Source organism: Copadichromis virginalis, linkage group LG22, assembly GCF_057382275.1.
Source record: "Copadichromis virginalis isolate Kocher_CV1m ecotype Utaka linkage group LG22, C_Virginalis_male_GT1.1, whole genome shotgun sequence".
Taxonomy (NCBI): Eukaryota; Metazoa; Chordata; class Actinopteri; order Cichliformes; family Cichlidae; genus Copadichromis; species Copadichromis virginalis.
Window position 1 is genome coordinate 16,468,892 of NC_140638.1, and position 22,381 is coordinate 16,491,272.

A 22,381-nucleotide genomic window follows, 5' to 3' on the forward strand; every position below is an offset into this window, starting at 1 on the left:
TAGTTCTTTACTATGTATTATTTATTCCTCCGCACAGCACTTTGGTCCATTGTGGTCATTTTAAAGTGCTTCACAAATAAAGGTGGTTATGTACGGTAACGTCAGTGCATCGACCTGTCAGTTAAGCAACCGTTATCATTTACATCTGTCACAGCATCAATTTGAAATTGATTGATTTTTTATTTTTTTGCACGTGAGACAAAAACTGCACGTTCAGGACACGACGTCACATTTGCGCAAGAATGTAAGATTACATTGGAATTTAAACATCGACGCTGAGAAGTGGAAAAACTTAACTGCCGGCATTTTATTATCTTACGTCAGTGTAGGAGACTTTTAAAAGTTTTAAAATGCAGCAGATGATATTCAAAGCTGAATGCATAGCAATATGTGTGGTCCTCTCCTTTTTTTTTAACATCTCTAGCATAAATATGAGTGAATATACTGTACAACTTTCTTCCACATCATGTTTGTCAAGAAAAAGAAAATGTTCATCATCACATTCCAATAATTTATATGTCAACATTTTAAAATGAATCTCTTCCATTGCAGCGAATTGCTACAATGTTACCACAGAGTAAAAGAATATATAAGTACGTACTATATATATTCATATAACATCTATCTTTGATTTTCAAATTATATACTTGTTGAACTATAGTTGAAGGAGAATCACAGCTCGGTTTCTATGCATATGCCAAGTTCGTGTATTCGTAGTTAAAATTAATGTGTGTACATACTGTATGTGTGGGTGTGGATACAGAACTTGGCATGAAAAGTCACTTTCAAAGAAGCAGATGGTTGTAATCTGTAGTCACGATATTCCCCTTCATTTAGACATCTGAGTCAGTTTTGGTTCCATGTAACATTCCTCCAAAATGTACAAAAAAAATTCAAACAAAAGACAAAAATAAACAAAAAATAATAATCTTTCATCCCCATCTACAATTACTCTTTGGTTAAAAACTACAATTCCCAGATCTTCAGTCTACTGTAAGCTCAGAACGCTTTTAGGCCCACGCTTACTTACTTCATTTTTTCCAGTGTTGACATGGATTTACACTGCAGTACTTAAAGAACCACCCAGTCAGTCAGTCACACAGAACAAAGCCAGCATGACTCCCTTTACATCAGGAATAATGCTTTCAATAACAACAAAGGGGAGGAAAACAAACAGCCAAAACTTGATTTGGCTCAGAGTACCTCACAAATGTGCTGAATTATCCTCACTGGCCGTCCTCTCAGACAGAAAGCACAGCTTTCACTCTGCGTTTCACAAGTCTTTGATGGGATTTCAGTTCTTTTGACTTATATCTGTACCTTATGTGAGATAACCCACATGTGTTTGTCTGGAGTTTTTGACCAGGCGTAGAGGCGCATGAGCCGTGTGTGCATGTAGGAATCTGAAAGATTATATACTATTTGTAGCATGTGCATGTTAATCTGTGTCTGTTTGCGTTCATGTGCCTCTAAAGCTCGAGGTATCCCATGTGGAAGAGAAAAATCTCAGGTGTGTCAGATGGGAGAGATTTTGAAAATGTGTTAAATCTATTAAACTGCAGTGGAAAAAGTCCTTTTTTCGTTTTACTGCCCAGCACTGCTGGGATCACACTGAAGCAGTCGGACAATGGAGGGATCGTTCTTCGCTCCATCGACGAACTCCTCCAGGGACAGTTTACCTGTGAGAGACATAAATGACTTTAACAGGTGCTGCAATATGAATAGTTCAATTTTAAAAAGCAGCTTCAAAAAATATATATTCACTATTTTTTCAGCTCTTTTTTATAATCCATGAACTGCTGCAAAAGCTGGCAGGAGGAGGAAGAGACAACAAGCACAACCACACCAACTGTGAGTGGGAACCAGTTTTTAAGGACAGACACAGAAAAATCAAGAAATGGATTTGTGCTTAAAATGTAGCTGCAATAAAACTAAAAAAAAAAAAAAATTGGAAAAAGCAGTGAGCCATGAAGTAACAGGCCTCCTCTCCTGTAATGGCGCAATTTAAAACAAAGCAGTTAAAAAGACTGATAACTGCTGCTGCTGCCAGTGAAACAGTTTCCTCTAAATCTGAAGAGCACCTTCAAAATTTAGATGTGCGTTGTGTGTGTGGGGTGGTGTCGTAATCTGGCTCTCTTTATTAGACAACCCATGCAAACAGAAGGTTTGAACAGAAGGTGGGTGGGGCTGCTGTAGACACAGTCATAGCTGACTGATCTCATTGTAGGGAGATCCTGTCATGATTCCAGGGTTCTGTGTGGATTTTGAGCTTTTTTGTTTGCTTTTATTATTAACATCACCGTTAATGTTATTATTAAGTTGTGATTTCGCTTTAGTTTCACTGCTGTTTAAGACTTGCTAGTTTTGTTGTTGTTGTTACTGTCAGGTTGAGGGTTTCCATACTTGTAAATGTGATCGTGAGGCTGCGTCCACACAGGAAATCATTTGTAATGCAAAGGGGGCAGATGCTAAGATGAACTTTTCTCAACTACAAGGCGAGCGATACAAGCGTCTACCCATTGGGGCACAGATTATAAGCGACTGCAAGGTAATGCATAGGTTGCAGGGTTACCGTGGCAACTGGAGTCTGGAATCTCTGTTGGCTTCAGAGCGATAGGCGATGAGGGAATCACTTCCTGTCTGGACGAGGCTTTACTTCTTATTGAATTTATGGAGTTTTAGTGGGCTAGTGTCAGTTTTGAATTCTTGGTTTTTTGAATTCCTCTTCCTGGGTTTTTTAGTTCCCTCTGTTCAACCCTGTGGCTCTTCTTCCTCTTTAGATCTTATTTAGCGTTTGCCTCCTTATAGAAGTGCAGTTTCACCCTTTTTTAAATTCCTTGCTTTCGACCTTTTTACTTCCCGCCTTTACAATCGTCTTGATTGCCTTCACATTTGTTTCATTCCCCATCAGCTCTCAGTGTATAAACAGTCCCATTTTCCTTGCAGATCATCTATTGATGTTGTCCACGTTTTCTGTGTTGATTTCTGATTTTCAAATACTTACTTAGTGTAGTATTTGGACTACAAACGGCCAATAAAGTGCTTGCTTTTGATAAAACTTAGTGTCCTCTCTCCACTACCAGAGCTTATACATACTCACGCTGAGTATGTATAAGTATTGTAGACAAACTATTTGAAAACTGCAATGTTGAACATGAGCATCCTTTGCTGACATTAATAAATGGAAATAATAAGAACAGATAATAAGGAAGCCTTACCATCTCTATTTGTGTCCATCTGCCTGAAAATCTTATCTGTGCGTTTCTCAGGTGTGGATTCGTCCTCAGGCATCTTCATCACAGAGGAAACCATCTTGTAAATGGCCTGAAGACAGATGGGGGGAAAAACAGTTTCAGTATGTACATTTTGAGGGAAAAATAGTACCGAAATAGTGTTTCGTGCACTGAACAACAAAATAACCTTAATGTCCTTTTATGCAGGTTCAAACTTTCTAAGAGTGGCTGTAATGCATTACAAACAGATGATATCTCAGTGGAAAACTGGAGTCCATTAAGCACAACTGCAAAGTGCACAAAAAAAGATCATCTTAGTGACCCATTGATCAACTTATCTCTGCAGGGAAGAAGCAAGATAGAGTGGCCCTTTCATTTATTTTTCACTCTTTGCTGCCTGATTTCACCGCAGGGAAATAAACAGAAAGCGTTCATGTAAAAAAAAAAAAAAAAAAAAAAAGAAAAGAAAAGAAATACTCTTTGACATTTTTGTTTTAGGTTTTATTAAATATATGGAGCAGAAGAAAATTTCCGCAATAAAAAAAAAAAACAAAGGTTAAAAAAATATGAAAATCACTTTTGTTAATTCAGATTTTGTTAAATCTGAAGGGTTGTGGGTGGCGGGTTTTTTTCCCCCCCACCTTCCTTTCACTCCTGCATCTCTGCATGGGATGATTTTAATGGGAGAACAAGTGAAACATTTGTTGTTATCGTGAGGAATTTTCTCATCATTGCAACTGAAAATTAGATGGTGATTAATTTCATCATCTCATAAGCTACTTCTTTTCCACTAGTACCCACTCGGCCCGCATTTTAGGGTGTGCCATGAGGTGGCAGAACCTGGTATCCCCCCACTATCTCTGCCAGGATTCCAGGTGAGCTGAGTCAACCCACAAATGTGACGTCAACAGAATGCATGCCGCTGATTGGCCAGAAAGCGTTCCCACTGGATGAGTCATGAAAGCATAGAGGTTCTTGTAATTTATGGATGGACAAATAGGTCCTTCGACTGGATTAGCTAAAAATCTGTAGTTCACCGCTTTTTCCTCATAATATGACTATAACTTTTTTTTTTTTTTTAAACAGTTTTATTACAAAGAAACTTAATTCATCATGGTAAATGACCTGTATTTGTGTAGCGCTTTTCTAGTCCCTAAGGACCCCAAAGCGCTTTACATATCCAGTCATCCACCCATTCACACACCGGTGATGGCAGCTACATTGTAGCCACAGCCACCCTGTGTCTTACAGACTAAATTCAAACTCGGCCTGCGTGGAACAGCTAATGTATCGGATTATGTCCAGATATAGGCTCCATCTCACCTTACGCATGCGCTTTAAATAAACACCGACTTTGGAGAATGGGATTACACCTTCTTTGGTACTCGGCTCAATTTAGCGCCGCAACGTGTGATGTAACAACATGTGTACAGGATTGCTGGGTTGTGTGAGAGCGTGCGTGATGCTCCGACTGACGTCTGAAGCATTCGTCCAATAAGGCGAGGAGCCTGTTTCCTGTAGAGTAACGATGGGGAAGTGCGCAGCTGTCCCAACTAGTGTTGAGCCAATATGACAATCAGAAGGTGGACCACACATCGCAGCCGAGTCTTTTTTAGGGAAGCAGAGAGGAACTTCTGGTTTCTTAAATTACACATCGTTGCTTTCCCCGCTGTGGGCAGTGAAATGGTTCAGAGCACAAAAGCAGATATGATGCAGCAGCTGGTATGGATGGCTGAGCAAAATATTGCTCCACTGCAGGAATAGTTTTATGAGCAGGGGAGCATGATGGCATGCAGCTCCCTCTAAAAAGCCTGAGGGGTACATAAAGCTAGAGAAGCAGAAAGATGGAGGGAAATAAAGTTAGAAAGGAACAAAAAAACAAAGCAAGACCCACCGTTACGATCTCGAGCATCTCGGCCTTGCTTATGTACCCATTCCCGTCCAGGTCGTACATACTGAACGCCCACTTCAGTTTCTGGTCCAGCCGACCACGTGAGGTCACGCTCAGAGCGATGATGAACTCCCTGAAGTCTATAGTCCCATCTCCGTTGGCGTCAAATGTGCGGAAGACGTGCTCAGCAAACTTTGAGGCGTCACCGTAAGGGAAGAAGTTGGCGTAGATCTTCTTGAACTCCTCCATGGACAGAGAGCCGCTGGGGCAGTCCCGCAGGAAGCCCTTGTACCACTCGGTGATCTCGTGCTCGGTGAAGTCCGTGTTCTCCATCAGGTCTTGCATGACGTCGGGACGGAGCTTGCTGTTCTGTTTACCCATGGTCACTGCTTGCGTTGAGGCTGTAGTCGGTGTGAGGGCAGCGATGCTTTAGACTGCTGACAGCGGAAAACAGAAGACATTAAAAGGTTGTTAGAAAATCATCTGCAGTGACCTCGAGGCTTACTGAGACAGGAGGTGGGAAGCAGATATAAATGGGAATAAAAGCGCTTAATGCATTTTCACACTTTAACTTTTCCGCGTAAATATCTCATATTTACATAAAACCATTCATCACAAGCTTTTATTTTTAGGCAAGGCAATAAATCCACATTTTACAGCCGAAAAACGGTTTTGCTCTGTCATATGAGTGAGTGAATAGCTCAATATACATTCATCACCCACGGAACAACAGCTTCATTCGCTGAGTCGAGTTTGCCATCAGCTGATAAACATCCAGTCCAATATTATCTGCTAAATGCTGGTCTCCCTCTGTGTTTATCGGTGCATGCTGCAGCCAGAAATTAGCCTGATGAGAGCAAAAAACAGTAAACTGCAGTAAACCTATCCCTTAAGGTGTTTTGGCATGTCCTAGCATTGTAACGTCACATTTACTTGTGCTGCTCATGTCAAACAAACTTTGGTAAAATGTGCATTTATAATTTTTCCCTTGGATGAAGACTTTACTAATCCCACACCCAGAAAATTCACATGTTAGAGCAGCACAAGGGTCAGAAAGAATGAAAAATAGGAAGGACAAAAACAGTATACAAATAATAATAATAATAATAATTTGTACCATTTATAAATTTTATTTAATGCCTTTGATTAAATTAATGTCACTGATTAAATCTGTTTATATTCTCCACTGTTCTTTCTTATCTTTCTGCAGGGAAATCACTTATGTGGCGCTGAACTAGCACATGCTCTCCTATCTTATGTGATTTTATCTTTTTCATTTATTTGGTGGCTGATTAAATGGAAAAATGCGCGCGCACACACACACTAGATAAAAGGAAAGCATAAGCTTGATCTTGTGCACAAGCAACTGCAACACAAGACCATTGTATGTTCTCATGGTGTAGCACTACGACAGATGCACAACCACACCTATAACATGCCTTTCTGCCTGTGCATGCATCTCTGCAGATGCATCTTTCATTTCCTGCATGAACTCTGAGGCTCATTCGCAGACACAGCTATCAACATCCTCTGTAATCGCAGCCGAGATGGCTTATTGAGCTGGTATCAAAACATCTGACAGCTTTTCTTTCATTTTGATTGAGGAAAGTAAGATAAACACAGTGTGACAAATGTTGCACTCCTCCATAACTAATAATTTGGTGCAGAAAGGAAACTCAGCAGAGGACAAAGTCCATCGTCTTCCCCTGTAGCTAATTTGTTTAGCACCCTCCCTTGTCACACTGCTTGCTGCTGAGTTCTTCAGGCTAAAGAAAGAGGGAAGCTGTAAAAAGCTTAGCCGAGGATAATGACAGATACAATCAGCAATGTCAGGTCGGGTCGAAGCAGTGGAGGTACTTTGCTCCAGGAAGGGTAATAAAGTTCCAGGACCTCTCTGTTTACACTCAGGCTTTTGGCCTTTTTCCTATTCCAAATCTTGACAATGAAACTTGTAAACCTCATAAAATGTAGCAAAAACAAACACATGTGAACTTATTAGCTCACAATAACTACACGTTAGTCTATTGTAAGCTCTTGAGTGAAACATACAGGTACAGTCTTCAGTTTCTTAATCATCATCATCATCATCATGTATGCAGACAGTTTTCTGCTCATTTAGCTGATCCATTAATTCATTGACAGAGCTTCATACACACTGTGGAAACAGCATGAGCTCTTATAGCTAAGAGGATTAAGTCAAACTTCTGCTACAGAAAAAAAATAAAATTAAAAAAAGGCAGGAAACAGATTTAACCCTCATCAGTTCATTTAGCAGTGACAGTAGTTTAAGTAATCCTGCAGCAAGTGTGAAAGTGTGTGCGCGCGCCTTGAATTAAACAGTCTGTGTTTTTATTGGTTTTTCTTAAATCCAATTTCGTCTTCTTTTATTTCACACTCACACATTTTCCATAAACAGGCGGCTATAATCCTCTAATTAACTCAGAGTAAACAATGAGCGCAGACAGTGCGGCAGCCACCTCAGACGAGCTCCCTGCTGTTTTACCAGTAGTTCACTCCCATTCTGCGGCAGCGGGAACAGAGATTAGCACCTGTTTACACACCTATCCTGGAGCAAAACGCCACACGGAGGGGAGGGGGTCTCCGACTGCACGGTGGATGTACGGACAGGGAAGCGAGTCTGTGCCTTTAAATTAGACAGACGCAAACAGTCTGGAGCTGAAGGGTATAGCTGATATATGGACAGAGAGGGGGGCTTTATCCTTTCATAAACCCATTAAAGACACACACTAATCTGAGGACACCGTTCCCTAAACATTACACTCCTCAGGATTCTGCTGGTATCTGCAGGATGTCTTCTAGATCTTTGGCGTTATTTTTAACTCTTTTTAAACCGGATTTTAAGGAATGCTGCTTTTTGCTTAACCTGCAGGCTATAGCCTGCTGTGGACCGCATGTTTTTGTGGAAAATTGGTAGTCTGTGTATGCTACACAGAATTTTACCAGTGTTTGTTGTATAAGTAACAGAGCACATTAGCTGTGTCTGGTTACATGAGGGCAAAAACACCTCGACCAATTGGTAATGTGGGCTGCTCTTGTTTATGTTTGTACTGCTGTTGATCCTTCAGCTCAGCCCCTGGAGATGTGGCAGAAGTCACAATGTCTTTGTGGTGAAGTGAAACTGAGTGTGAAAAAAGCAGGATGAGGATACAGATTGAACCCTTTCCCACTGAAGCCTTAGTAAGTAAGCATTAAGTCTGATTCCCCACAGACTTCTGTGGAATCTGCACCAGCCCCCTGCTGGACATCAAAAAAAGTGCAGGTTTGAGGCACCGTGACCATCTTTTATATACAGCCTATGGGCATTCAGTGATTCCTGTAGTGAGTCTGGTGACCTTTACGGCTCTCCTTTTTCAGGCACATCTGTTCATTATCATACTTCTAATAAGCTTTAATAGTCCTAAAAGTTACTGTATGAAATTAAACCTTCAGGGTGTCAGTTCATAAATTATTGAGCCTGCAAAAAACATATCAGCTTATTTTGTTTATTTTCTTGTTTTACTTGTTCACCGCATTTAGAGCAAAAATAAAAACCTCACATCATGTTACTGATTCACATGTAAGAATCAGAGTGCAATATCTCTAAAATTAGAAACATCCTGCGATACTGAAAGGCTAATTTTGTTAGTTCACTTCTGTACGACCCCAAAGAGTCATGAAGCAGTCACTCTGCCCCTCAGTGAATGGTTGTCCCGCAAGAAGTAGTGATTCCTTACAGACATTTTATCATCCAAGAAAAGATAACACAGTATTTACAGCTTAGGACTAAGAAGCAAGTTCTGCATACCCAGGATTGCTAAGACAACTGCAAACCGAGTGAATAGATGATCCGGGTTTGTTGGAACTTGAAGGCAATCAATGTTAATAACCAGTAGTACCCATTAATGGTCTAAACAGTCCCCCATCAAATCATTTCCCGCTATGAATTCCAGACCCCCAAGTGTCTTTGAACCCCACATTTAAAATCCATCTTTATAAGAAATCTTATCACATCCAAAATACATTTTTACGCCTAACATACAAAAACACAGCTTCTGTTACGTACGTGTGCCCAACCCTCTGGTTTAGTTTAGTTTCAGCTTAAAAAGATAAGATAAAATATTTTATTTTCCATTTGTACACATACACCGAGGACACAGAAATCTTGGGCAGAGATTAGAGTCAAAGCCAAATAAATTCAAATATGTGGGACAATATGAAGTCATTTCAAGTATTAAACAGTAACTTGTGAACTGACTGTGGTATGAAAAAGTATTGCATGATATTGAAATATATATATTGCACTTCTAGTTTAGCTGCTCCTTATTTTGTTTTTTCCTTCAGCTTGACTGTGACAAGAAGCTTATCTTTTATATAAGCTTATATATTTAGCTTATCTGCCTTTCTGAACATTTATTTTTCTCCTACATTTTCTGACATTTCCACTTCATTCATAAACTCATCCCTTATCTGACGCGTTGACTGGTGCCACCGCAGCCTCGAATCTGCATTTTAATTGCTCGATGGATTCGGGTACATTTTTTTGATTATTTGGTCCTGCGTAGTCATGACGACTGACCCTGCAATCACTCCTGTTTATCGCTGTGAGTGGGCCCAAATAAACAAGAAAAGAAAAGCGCATAATTAGTCAGAAAAGAATGAAACGGCACTTCCTACAACGACTGATGGCTTGTTAGTTTGCTTGCTTTTAGCTGCGGTCCTAATCACACAGTCCCTCCAGCTTTGCTGTTTAAACATTAATATGGAGGAACTGAGGCAGCTAATACGTCCTCTCTCCATTACTTTAAACCAGAGGGGGAAGGTTAATTAGTATTGCCCTTAATGGCTTTACAAAAAAAGGAAAGAGCAGAGGTGGATTAAAGCATGTTGACAGTTTAAATATGTCTATGTGTTGCTTTTAAGGTTATTTTCACTCTACATAAAATTTGCTTATTGTTGCTAATTTTCCGTACATACCATTAAAGAGCTGAAATAATCACAGAAGAATAAACTGATATAGCAGAGACAAAACTGGCAACTCAACTCAAACCAGTGTTCCTCCCTGTTCAGGATCTGTACATCCTCATCATTGAAAGACTTTAGGCCGATCTCCAAGTTACCTTAGGGGGAAAAAAGCTATTTACACCCAGCTGAAGGCCTTCCTGAATGAATATCAAATTTTGAAAGTGTTCATTTATATGCTGTTGACTGTCAAATCTATTTTCCTTTAAATTATTGGTTCTTGATTGTCTTGACGACATCAGGGGATGGACAGCGCTGAATTTCCATAATTTTTACAGAAATTTACAGAGGTCCTCCTTTTTAAATCCTGTGGCTCCAGCTGTATCCCTACCTTTGACTTTTCTTCTTTGGCCCCACATAAAAAAAAAAATATCCAGCATCACTAATCTAAGTATAAAACTTGAGTCACATGTCAACACTGTGCAGGGCTTGCAAAATCGCTAGCCCGACGTCCCGGGGCTAGCGATTTTTCCAGTCGGGCTACCAAAATCTATCTCTGCCCTGCCCGTTGGGCTATAGTAGGAAGGAAAAATATATGTCAATGCTTTTGCATTCTTTCAGAAATGTAGCTGGGTAATTATGTCATTGGCATCGGTGAGCCACTGTCAATATGTGACATATTGAAATCACGTTTGAATTTGCGCTTGTTTTTTGCTTTCACTTTGCAATTGCGCGAACTGTGTATAGAGAGCGACAGCACTGATCTGTGAGTGATGATAATTTGCGCACCAATTCCTCTGACATCGTCTTATCAATCGTTAGCTTACTATCCAAACATGACAAGTGAAATCTCCCGCAGCTTAAACATGTGAGAGGTTGATCGCGCAGAGAATCGCTGACCGTTATGTGTGTGTGTAAAAGCAGCAGGATATATATTTTAGTTCTGCTGAGCCAAATAAGACAGGTCAGGGTGAAGAAGTGACAGCCAAAGAAAAGCTTACCACAAAACGGAAAAGTTATGACAAATCAGACTATAAGGCAAAAAGAAAGTGCAGCTTTATGGTTTCTTGGACAAAAGAATTTCTGTGGCTGCAATATGACGAGCTAAATAACCAGGGCTGCACATAACTGGTTCGCAGGTGCGCATTCGCTGTCAAAAAACAAAACAAACAAAAAAACGCGCACAAGATATGAAGTTGCAACGCGTGTTTGCATACATAAGATTTTCAGGAGGAGGACAGACATTTGTTTAGAACTCTTAAAGATGTCGAAGAAGCTCCTTTAAGCAATTACTTTGGTGTTCCTCCACCTCCAAACAAATGTCAGAAGGAGTCCGAACCACAAAAGAAGCACGTATTCTCGGAAAAGTGGTTGCAGGAGGTGAGCTGGCTTCAAACAAATGATGAACGCACAGAGATGTGGTGCGGAATGTGCCGTGAAAATCCCACTCTAGCGGACAAAAACAGTGCTTTTTATATGGACGCAAACGCTCGTTGCAACTTCTTATCTGGTGCGCGTCTTTTATTTTGACAGCGAATGCGCACATGCGGACCACTTATGTGCACCCGTGTAAATAACATAATGTTCTGCCGGGTGTGTTGTTGGTTTTCTCTCGATTTCTGAGTCGACAAGCGCCTTTGTTACTGGGACCAGTCATTTTAAGAAAGGCCCCCATTAGAACCCATGAGAAATGCAAGAAATGCATTATTGCTCAGTCTGCAATATCTTTCCCAGAACAAACACCAATTGCAAATAACATACTAAAAATAAACCTGAAAAATCTGTTTAGAACAGCGTACTATGTTGCAAAGAGTGAACTACCACTGGCAAAATGTAGCAGTCTTTGCAAACTTCAAAAAGCTAGATCTTGGTTCCACTTGTCTCTTACCCGTGACTTCAGTGGAAATTTCAAATTCAGGATCTGACACAGACTGATTCATGTCCTACACAGTTCTTACAAGTTCATAGAAATTTCTGTTCAATTAGAACCAAGTATTTGAGTTGATGATTGTAATTTTTATACAATGTTGTAATTTGTTTTTCAACAATTTTTTGATTAATGTTTTGTTTCCTTTACAATATTATACATTAAAGTATAATATTGTAAAGGAAACAAAACATCAATCAAAAAATTGCTCTCTTTTTTATTCGGGCTACTTAAATTTATTTTGGGCTACCAAAAACTGAAGAGTCCCTGCCCGAAGGGCTACCAGGGATTTTGAAATTTTGAGAGGCCTGCTGTGGTTAAGTCGCCTATCTTTCAGATGAGGTGGCTATCAAAATTCAAGTCCATCCTGTCTAGAAGCCACCTAGAGACACTGATCCATGCCTCTTGCCTGGATTATTTTAACTGTCTTTTGATTGGAATTAGCCAGGCCAGACAGGTTCCATCTCTCGTCGATTTTAAAACTTCATGGCTTTTACCCAGTGTGAGCTGCTATCTGTCTTGTACTCTGGCCCTTTGTATGTACCTGTACCATACGCAGGTACATACAATTATAAGTTAATTCATAAAAGCTAGTTAATTCACTAGCTTTTATGAATTAACTTATAGCTGATTTATTGTTTTATTCTGGTTCTCTCATTTTTATACATCGCTTTGGTCAGCTGTTATGTTGGAGTTTTTTAAGTGCTTTAGAAATAAAGTGATGGTGATGATGACAAAGAGTTATCAGACTCATAAAATCAGTGATTTCACCACATCTTCCAGCGAAAAGCAGACTAAACTTCGAATGGCACAAAGGCTGATGAGGACACAGCAGCCTTGAAAAATTAGACGGTTTGCTTTGAGGCTATGAATTAATGCTCCAATCCCCTTTGTCCCAGTCTAATTTGTATTTGCACATTTCTCTCACAGTGCCATGTTGCACACTTATTACGAGCCAAATAATTAATATAATGAAAACTTAACTTTAGGTTTATCTGTGTCTAGTTTGCATCTCCTCTGCGTTTTTCTTTTCTCTCCACTGTGATCTGTGACTGATGAGATGATTTACAGTTTAACTGGTAAGTAAGCACAGGCCAATTAGAGCAAATGTTTTCCTGTCCTTTTTATTACCACTCATAAAAAACTAACAAACTATTTCATACAAACATATGTATAAAACTACAAGACAGATTTAAGCACATAAAGTTATTCTAAGTATTTAGTAATGCACAGTATTACTCCTATGATGATGTGTGAGGCCGTTTACACACCACCCTGCAATTATGGGTAACCACAGGAGTTACAGCTGCAAACAAACCCAGTTTACTACCATCATTATTTGCTCACAAGCATCTGAAACCATCTCTGTGGCACTACATTTTTAACTGCAGGAGCTACATTAGCCAGAGAAATCTAAACAGTGGTGTTTGTTTAATATCGGACATCAACAACTTCTTCTACTATTTCCGGATGGTTAGAAAATTCTGATGTCAAAACAATTTATTTGGCAAGTAAACGCACGTCATGATGGGTCACGATCATTTTATTTAGGGTCCATGTAAACAGTGAAGATCTGATCTGAGCTTTAATGAGACTGAAGAAATTTTGCACATGTAAACATCGCTAATGTTACATTAACCTTTTGCTCTGACCCCCGTCTCCCTCAGTTAATCAGATGTAATTAAATCCAACTTAAATTAAAGCTTAGCTGCAGCAGGTTTGCCATTAATGATGTGTTTTCGATTCAGGCATGGATGGCTCTCTCTCTTCCACTATCATGCACAGTTCATGCAGCCCTCTGAGACAGTCGAGAGGAACGGCTCTCGGTTGAAGGTCTGTGTGTATTTTAAAAGAAATACTGATGGGAAAAAAGCTGAACATCTCTTCAGCCAGTCATCCTAAGAACTCCGCTATTTCTAGCTCTGTGAGATCACTGCCAACAATTAACCGGTAAGGCTCTTACCTGGTGCTGCAGGCGGACCAGCGATGGCACCGTTACATAACTAATGCTTTGACAAGTAGACGGATCTTGCGGTTTAGCCGGGCTCTCCCTCGACCATCTCATAAGGTCAGCACAAGAGTGTGACTCTAGTCTAACCCGAGGAGGGGAGAACGGGCCTGAGATAGAGCCGCTGACCTCAGCCTGCACAGGTGTTAGTGAAGCTCTCCAGAACAGGCTGTCTCTTTCAGTGCGGCCTTGACGGTGCACACACAGCCACCATGAGCTTTAGTGTTCGAGGTTTGAGGTCTTTAGCAGAAGACGGGATACACCTGCTGGGCCTCCAGGCAGATTTAACTCCAAAAACAGCCCAACAAACAAACTGCACACCTGCAGCACCAGCATCATCAGTGGCACCAACAGGAGGATCAAAGCCAAGAGAAGAGAAAATACACCTTTAAATCCACCAAGAACTACACCGAAATCAACCGCATGTAGAAAGGAAGATTCAGTACTTACACACATATTTAACCTTTTTTTGGCATAAAATAGATCTTAACATGCTTAAAATGCATCAGTCTGACAGCAAGTGGGCTTAGTTTTCAGAGAAAGTCAAAAGCCGCTGCTGTAAAGTTGGATTTGAGCATCACCACAATCCCCGTTTTATCTTTTTCTAGTCTTGAAAACAAAATCCAACGAATTGCACAGCCCTAGTATGCAGACAGCTCTTCGCACTGTACTACACTTGACTCATTCGTGCTGTTTGACTCAAAGGGCCTCCACACGGCATTCGTCCCAGAACATCTCATTGCCCACTTACGCAACAGCCACAAGGCTCCATTTATATCCTGCAGGTAAATCTTAACCCCACAGCCCAACAGATAATCCAAGAACAGATCTGAGGAGGTCAACGGAGAGCGCGAGAGGCCGAAAGAGACACGATCGCAGATAGACAGTTTATGAATGACACATTCATAATGAAATATGATGCATCTGTGCCCGCGCTGCAGAGCTGAGGGCGGCTATCCTTGACCTAACAAGCAAGCAATTATTAGACCTACGGGGGCGGCAATCCGATCTCCACCCGCAATTCAAAAGTTTGTTTCATCTCAGCTGTGATAAGATATTAAAAATGACACTTTTACCATCTCACATTAGACGAGGACACATGTGAACGCCCCCAGAGGCTCGGTTTACGCAACGGCAAACCGACGTCACAACCAGCCTCTTTCGTCTTTGAGTAGCTTATCTGCAGTTCTCTTCCACTTCATCTGCGTTTGAAAGAATTTGTGATCAGATGATTGTGGCTGTATAACTCTTTAAAACTCTTATATATGCTGCCTTCTAGGCTTTAGTACGACCTTCAAACCTGAAAATCACAGATCTTTGTCCCCATGTTATTTTTGGTGGGGGTTTTTAAAGTGCTTCCATATTCAAAAATTCAGGCCAGTCCACGTTAACTAGCACGTAAATCCACCACTTTAATGGATAAATGGTCAAAGATGTTACCAGGTGATTTGATGAAGCATGAGGCAAAAATGATAAACAAGACAAACAAGACAAACAAAACAAACAAATAAACTGTCTTATTTCTGCAGGAGACGTGCCAAGAGGAGGCTGCGACACATATTCCAAATGAAAGGGAAATACTGGACGAGGTTCAAGCAGCTGGCAGCTTTAAAATGTTCTTCATCTCACGTCTTTTCTGTTTCTATTAAATTCGTTTCATCCTCGCTGCCAGTTTGCTTTGTTGAGTTCAACTTGACTGACGTTTGGTGCATGAAAATGAAGTATGAAAGCAAACAACAAGGCCTTGAAAGCCTTATTTACAAGCGCAGTTTTAGTTATAGATGAACTTCGGAGTTATTCCAGCGGAGTGAAGTGCAAAGCCGACAAACTCCTGCATTTTTTTATGGGAGAAACGAAGCGCAAAGACACACTGAAGCATCATAGGTAGTCTCGTGCAGCTGGAAAAGTGAGGTTTCGCTCATGTCAAAGGTTAAAACACATAAATATAAACATCTTCTGGCCACCATCCATCAGCGATCACATGCTTGATGATCCCGAACATCTCAAAGCACCTCAGATATCTGCTGCAGGCCGCATAGCTCTGGGAGCACACACACTCACGTTACAAGTGACGACGGCTGTTCGGTGCAGCATGCCTTAGCAGCTCCTTGAATGTCTCCGAGCAACTCTATCTGCCGTGTTATTTAGCGTAAGGTCAGAGTGGGATTGCTGCTGATTATCCAACACAGTCTGAGGATGTGAGTGAGGTTTCACTGGGTTTCTGCCGGTGAAACAGGATGCACAGACCAACAGTGAAACTCAGTTGTAGTAACTTAGTACGACAGCGACTCAAGGTTTAGGTTTAGGAAAAGTGAAACAACTTAAAAGTCAAAGCAGGTTGGTAAACTTAATCAACTCCAATTACATGTGAAACATCATCCAGAGCTGAATCAATGACTATTCAGCTGAAATGTTCTGACTTTGGATTCTCAGATTTGATCACTTCGTGAATTTCTTGGTGACATGATCCCAAACATATTTATAGACCACTGGTCAAAACACACAGACCCTTAATCATTCGTCTTAATCATCAAATAAAGTAGAAACGATTCAGAGTACATGAAAACAATCGCTCGCTGCATAAAATGTAAAAGTTTGGTATTAAAACCGAGACAAAAACTCAAATTACTCTTAAAACAAAAACTAAAGCTCTTCATCCACACAGGAAGTGATTCTCAGTGACGTGACAACCAGAGAGTGCTGAAAGTCAACAACCTTCAACTCCAAGAAAATAATGAAACGCTTTTCTCGACTCTGAGACGCATAAATGAAGCCACTGCCGATGACAGGATACTGGTGATTGACTTATGATAAGATATATAAATACATCAGAGGGTTTCCAGGGTAACCTGGGCCTAGCGACTAACCTTCAGCGTGAGCAACAGCTTTAAAGTTTTAAAGTTAGCCACTTCTGTCTTCTAACACCCCCTATTGTTTGTGTTTATCTTAACAATGCATTTATTACTACCGGTGTGTCATTTCATCGGGGGGGGGGGGGAAATATCATTATGTCTCTGAAGGAGCTCCAGCTTCTGACTGTGAAAGTCTGGGATGATGCTGGTGTTTTAAATAACCATTTTGTTTTCTCATTTATTCATGTAAACAAAAGAAAGTCCTTCTGCCTTTCACCACATACTCTTTAAAAACTCAGCGAGCACAAATCTGATGTGAAATAACAGAAAAATAACAGCTACTGTTTTTTTTCCAAGGATACATATCAGACAAGGGAGCCAATATTCCAGCAATTTATTGGTAAATCCCCAGAAAATAAATAAGTAAATAAAATAAAACCAAATTTATGTGCCTAGCTGAAACATATCCACAGTTTTATTAATGGACATACAGAACAGACAGTTAATCCATCTGCTCCTCTAGCTTTAACTTCATGCTTGCGCGACGAACCTTTTGGCGTTCGACATATGCTTAACGTGCACTTTGCTCTCCAATGTCAAAAACGACTTCTTCCCTTCCCACGGCAACAACTTCATCATAATTCAGCGCACATGAGCTCCCATTGTGAGACAGCGTTGTGCGTCAAGGCGCTGCAGAAAACCACAATCATGACACCGAAGCCATTATGAGGGAGCGAATGAGAACAAGATAAAAACGAAAAAAAGAAGAAAAAAAGGAGCGTCTCTGACAACGACTCCAAAGGAGGCAGAGCTGCAGAACGGACAAACGCCATCACACACTCACAGCAAAATGCCACTGATTGCATGAGAGGGCCGCTTATTTTTGCACAGAGTCTCTAAATGTGAGTCTCTCCCTGAAACAGCCTGTTGTAAAGACAAAAGGCTACAGAGATGGAAATGTCAATCTATCAGATGACTAAACAACTCCCACCCCTCTCAGTCAGAGATATCTGCATGCCAGAAATGTGGCTTTCTATCCAAAACACAGTCCATGTGACAGGTCGGAATCTGTTTCTTCTCTCTCGTGTTATCTCCAGCTTTCTCCTTCACTTCCTTTTATCCCCCCCCCCCCCCAGTCTACTCTCTCTAAAAAAGTGTAATTCAATTTAAAGAGGCGCAGACTGCTGCTCAGACAAGCCTAACTACAGACCAGGCTACCAGTGCGGTCAGTCTGGCACAAAACAAATTGAGAAGACACCCACGCCGGTGAAAATAGAACATCTGTTCAAATTTAGCACACATCTGTGAGCATCCTGAAAGCGTTTGACACCAAGGGGGCCATTATCTCGACTCCACCCTCCACAGGTCTTTCAATTATCTTGTTATGCTGTATTGGCCGCTCGAGCTGTTGAATTACTAAAATCGAATCAGAAGTCTGGAAGCTAGAGGTTTCGTGTGTGAGTGTGTTTTCTGTTTTCTTTGCATGCGAATGACCCTCCTTTCTCCCATTTCTTCTGGACCACTGAACTCTCGGATTTATTTCTCGGCTTCTGTGTCCGTTAATGTTTTCCCCCTCACACCACCTCCCTGTCTGATCCCCCCGTGGCCACTTCACTGGAACCATCAGAGGAAACTCAACCGTAATGCACCACAGTGTTTACATCAACAAATGAAACCAAAAAGACGCCTTAAAAAAAGAAAGAAATTTGCACGAGTTCAACTGAAGCCTGGAGGAGCTACTTGGAGATGGAGCTTCAGTCAGTTTAATCCTACATTAGCTGCTGGTCCGTCTCATGGAAACCTGAAACCAACAGAGTCAATATTTTATATATTAATTATTTACTCTACATGCTGTTGGGAGGAAATCTTCACATAATGGGCACCAATTGCTACCAATTGATTGCTATTAAACAGCAAAAATATTCAGCTTTTTTGTTATGAGCTAACCAAATTAATCAATCCATACTCATTTAACTCGCATTAAATTTATTAATTACTTTTGCTCAACCTCAGGAAGAGTGAGAGGGATGTTTTATGTGTGTTCTATAGGAAAAACAAAACATGATTTGTGTCAGGTTAAGCCAGTCTCTTGATAAAGCAAAAGATTCAATTCATTTCAGTTTTACTTATATAAAATTGAAGCCTTTACCATCCCTCAAAAGAAATCAAAAGGACAGCTTCTACAAGTGGGATTTATTTTATTCTAAATTAAAATACACGTTATGTTTGTCAAAATGCTCAGACTTCTGTTATTTAAGCTAACAGAGACTCTTTGCCTTAAGTATATGCAGCTCAAGCAGGCTTACATGTGGTCTGCCGTGCATGCAACTACACTAAACAAACAAAAAGCAAAAGACTCAGATAAGAGAAGCAGAAGCCTGCAAATATTTGAAACGCTTTCTGGTGGTTTCTCAGTGGCTTTCCTTTTTGTGCGTTTTCCTTCTGGGTCTTCTTCCAACAGCTTATTAGTGCACTGACCAGACACCCCACACTTTAACCAGAAACTCTGCAGAAAGCAGATTGCCCACTCACCTGACAAAGGTGAAGCAGCACCACCAGTCCAGTAAAGCTACCCTTGCCCTGCTTTAATCCACTGGCTAACTGATGTGCATTTGCTGAAATGAGATACCCTGCTTCACTCAGCCTTGTGTGGTAGCAGGACTCCCTTCTTTTTTCACTTCCTGTTCTCACTCCTGCTTCAATCAAATGGAGAGTGCAAAGACTGAAAACGAACACCTCTCTTCTCTTCAGGGGCTCATTTAGGACAAGAAGAAGCACCTTCATCCGATTAGAAATGTAGGTAAAGCTTTATCCGCTGCTAGCGTCGCGAAATACCTCTGCAACTGCAAAGTTATGTTAGAAAAACATGTGCAAAAAAGGCTGCTTGTTTTGGTCATTTAAGACAAGCGAATAAAAGTGGAGGCAAGCGCTTTGGAAGCGGTACAAGGACGCTTCTTCAACCTGTAAAGTCATCTCACCTGAGTGCGGGGAGGGAAAACTGAGGAGGGGTGGGAAACAAAGTATGAGGAAGCGGGCAAACTGCGAAGGAAGAGACGAACACAACATCAGCGACCGCTTACCTCGCTTTCAAGTTGCTGTGGGGGGCTCGTTAGGAGTCTCTTTAGAAGTCCATTATTAGTACGAGGACGGTGAACGTTTCAGAGGAAGCAGAGCTGTGCGGTAAGTGAGCTGGAGTTTCCCGGGTGCTCGCAGTCCAAACTCTACCAGGCTCTTTTCCCGATCCGCTGCATACACTCTGCTTAGCCCCACAGCCTCTGGGCGTGACGTCAAGGCTCAGCATCACGTGGAGCGGCAGCGGCCAATGGGAAGCCACGGTTTCCTGGCAACAGGAGCCCGGCACCTGAATGGCGATTAGCATTTAAAAACTGTAGCCACAAGTTGTTCGTTTACTAAAGAGTATATCAAATGAAACATAACCCCACTGTATTTAATAGCATCTATGTGCTTATTAATGTTTATTAATGTTTTATAATGGTCTATAAACATATAGAAGTAATTGTTTTATAAGTCATTTTGTGGCTAATGGCCACCTGATGCACATACACAAGAATACAGATCAAGAACCTGTTTAAAATAATTTAAAAAGCATTAAAATAACTTATACTTTTATTTACTTATTAATTGCTTACAAATTATTTACCATTAAAAAAATTAAATAACGCTGCACATACAGCGCCACCTTTTACTAAATATTTACACAGTTTATGGCAGCTCCGGCTCTTATTTAAACATTTTCTCCAGTTTTGCATGCGTTCTGTGTCTTTTACCTGCCGTACTGTTTGTTTCTCCCCTAATGTGGGATGTGTGCAAACTAGACCTTCGGATGGATTCAAATGATAAAGATAAACAGCTGACACTAAGACTACATTTTCAGTCATTTGCATTAAAGTTCAGCTTACTTGCTTTGTTTTGCATTCTCTTGATCAGCATAAATGCGCTTGCTTATTTCTGAGTATTGCATGAGGAACAGGAGGGTGATTAAGATGATAACCACCATCCATTTGCTGTGGCCCAGTACAGGTGTTCCCATGCAGGCACATTGGGAGCCATGCTTTGGCTAAGATGATTAAAGGAAGTCAAAGCCACAGGGATTATTCAGACTGTGTTCCAGGGAGTATATTCTTAATGGTCTTATGAAGTACACCGAGAACCCCCTCCCTCCTGTCGAGTCAGCAAAATGCTCATCACACTGATCACAGCAATCCATTACCTGTACAAAACAATGTTCGATGAACATTAATCACATATCCATGCACAGGAATCATCTCAGCTTCTTTTGATCTCTTTCTAGTGTTGAAATATGTAATAAAGGATTACAATAGAATTCAGAATAATTATTCAGCAGGGTGATGGCCTCCCTTGCTCAGATTCACTTAACTTTGTTTCCTGAATAGATGAGCTTATAAACATAGCGGTGGTGCTTGCAACAACAAAATCTGATCATGAAACACCATCTGTTGAAACAGGGAGATAGCGAGCACACCCAGTAGATCATTCAAAGTTTAACAAATACAGTTTTGTGCAATCAGTATGATCACAACATAAGCAGCTTCAACTGTTGATACAAGGTAGGATGGATCCATGCTTTCATGCTGTTTAGCAAAAACAACAAACATAAAGGCTCATCATCATTTTTGCAGTCTTCTATTGTTTAACTCTGGTGAGTTTTTGTGAATTGTAGCCTCAGTTTCCTGTACCAGTTTACAGGCGTGGCATTCAGTGTGCTCTTCTGCTGCTGTAGCCCGCTGCTTACAGTTCATGATGTTGTGATTCAGAGATGCTCTTCTGCATACTTTGTAACAAGTGGGGTTTTTTTTAAGTCCCTGTTGCCTCTCACTGGTTATTTTCTGTTTTTCAGATCATATTCTGCAAACTCTAGAAATGTTTTTGTGGAAAATCCCAGTAGATCACATTCAAAGTCACATCAGGTCCAGGGGCCCGTTCTTCGTACGTCGCTTACTACATCCAAGATCAAATGACACATCCAAGATCAAATCATCGCGCTAACCGTGAGCTCGCTAATCCGGTTCCCCGAACACACCTGCTGTTGACGATTACTACAGCTGGACGCAGGAATGTGACATCACTGGGTGTCGTAAAAGGGGCTACGCATCGATAGTAGAAACATTGATCGGCAACCCGCTGATTGGTCGGCGAAAATGTCCAAGGGGCGTGCTCGGTATTTTCCGGCAGCAGAGCAAGAACTCATGAGTGAGGGATTTCAGGAGTTTCAGAGTTTAATTAAAACGCAAGAGAACACTGCAAAGGCTGCAAAAGCAAGGAGAGAGGGCTGGCAGAAAGTTGCTGACAAATCAAACTCGTAGGTAATTTAATAATAATAATAATAATGGATTGGGTTTATATAGCGCTTTCCAAGGCACCCAAAGCGCTTTACGATACCACTATTCATTCACTCCCACATTCACACACTGGTGGAGGCAGCTACGGTTGTAGCCAGGCTGCCATATCGCGCCATCGGCCCCTCTGGCC

At 40.9% G+C, this 22,381-nt stretch overlaps 1 protein-coding gene across 3 annotated transcripts; it reads right to left on the bottom strand.

Moving 5' to 3' along the window:
* Positions 1-287: 287 nt before the first annotated feature.
* Positions 288-20,166, bottom strand: LOC146683087 (neurocalcin-delta B). 3 transcript variants are annotated; one of them, XM_085445697.1, is made up of 4 exons: positions 19,951-20,166; positions 5,128-5,558; positions 3,219-3,324; positions 288-1,679 (listed from the first exon to the last, which is right to left on the bottom strand). In XM_085445697.1, the coding sequence occupies exons 2-4, from the start codon at positions 5,503-5,505 to the stop codon at positions 1,585-1,587; spliced, it is 579 nt and encodes a 192-aa protein (XP_085301823.1). In that variant the 5' UTR covers positions 5,506-5,558; positions 19,951-20,166; the 3' UTR covers positions 288-1,584. The 3 variants fall into 3 exon arrangements, with proteins under 3 accessions (XP_085301823.1, XP_085301822.1, XP_085301824.1); XM_085445696.1 differs by having other exon boundaries at positions 5,128-5,561; XM_085445698.1 differs by lacking the exon at positions 19,951-20,166 and adding an exon at positions 19,403-19,641 and having other exon boundaries at positions 5,128-5,561.
* Between the last annotated feature and the right edge of the window lie 2,215 nt (positions 20,167-22,381).

Excerpts from the sequence above, each read along its gene's own strand:
- LOC146683087 (XM_085445697.1), bottom strand. The coding sequence starts at position 5,505 with ATGGGTAAACAGAACAGCAAGCTCCGTCCCGACGTCATGCAAGACCTG. Across the intron at positions 3,325-5,127 it reads AGATGCTCGAGATCGTAACG|GCCATTTACAAGATGGTTTC; the intron begins GTGGGTCTTGCT and ends ATCTGTCTTCAG. Across the intron at positions 1,680-3,218 it reads GATGGACACAAATAGAGATG|GTAAACTGTCCCTGGAGGAG; the intron begins GTAAGGCTTCCT and ends TGTCTCTCACAG.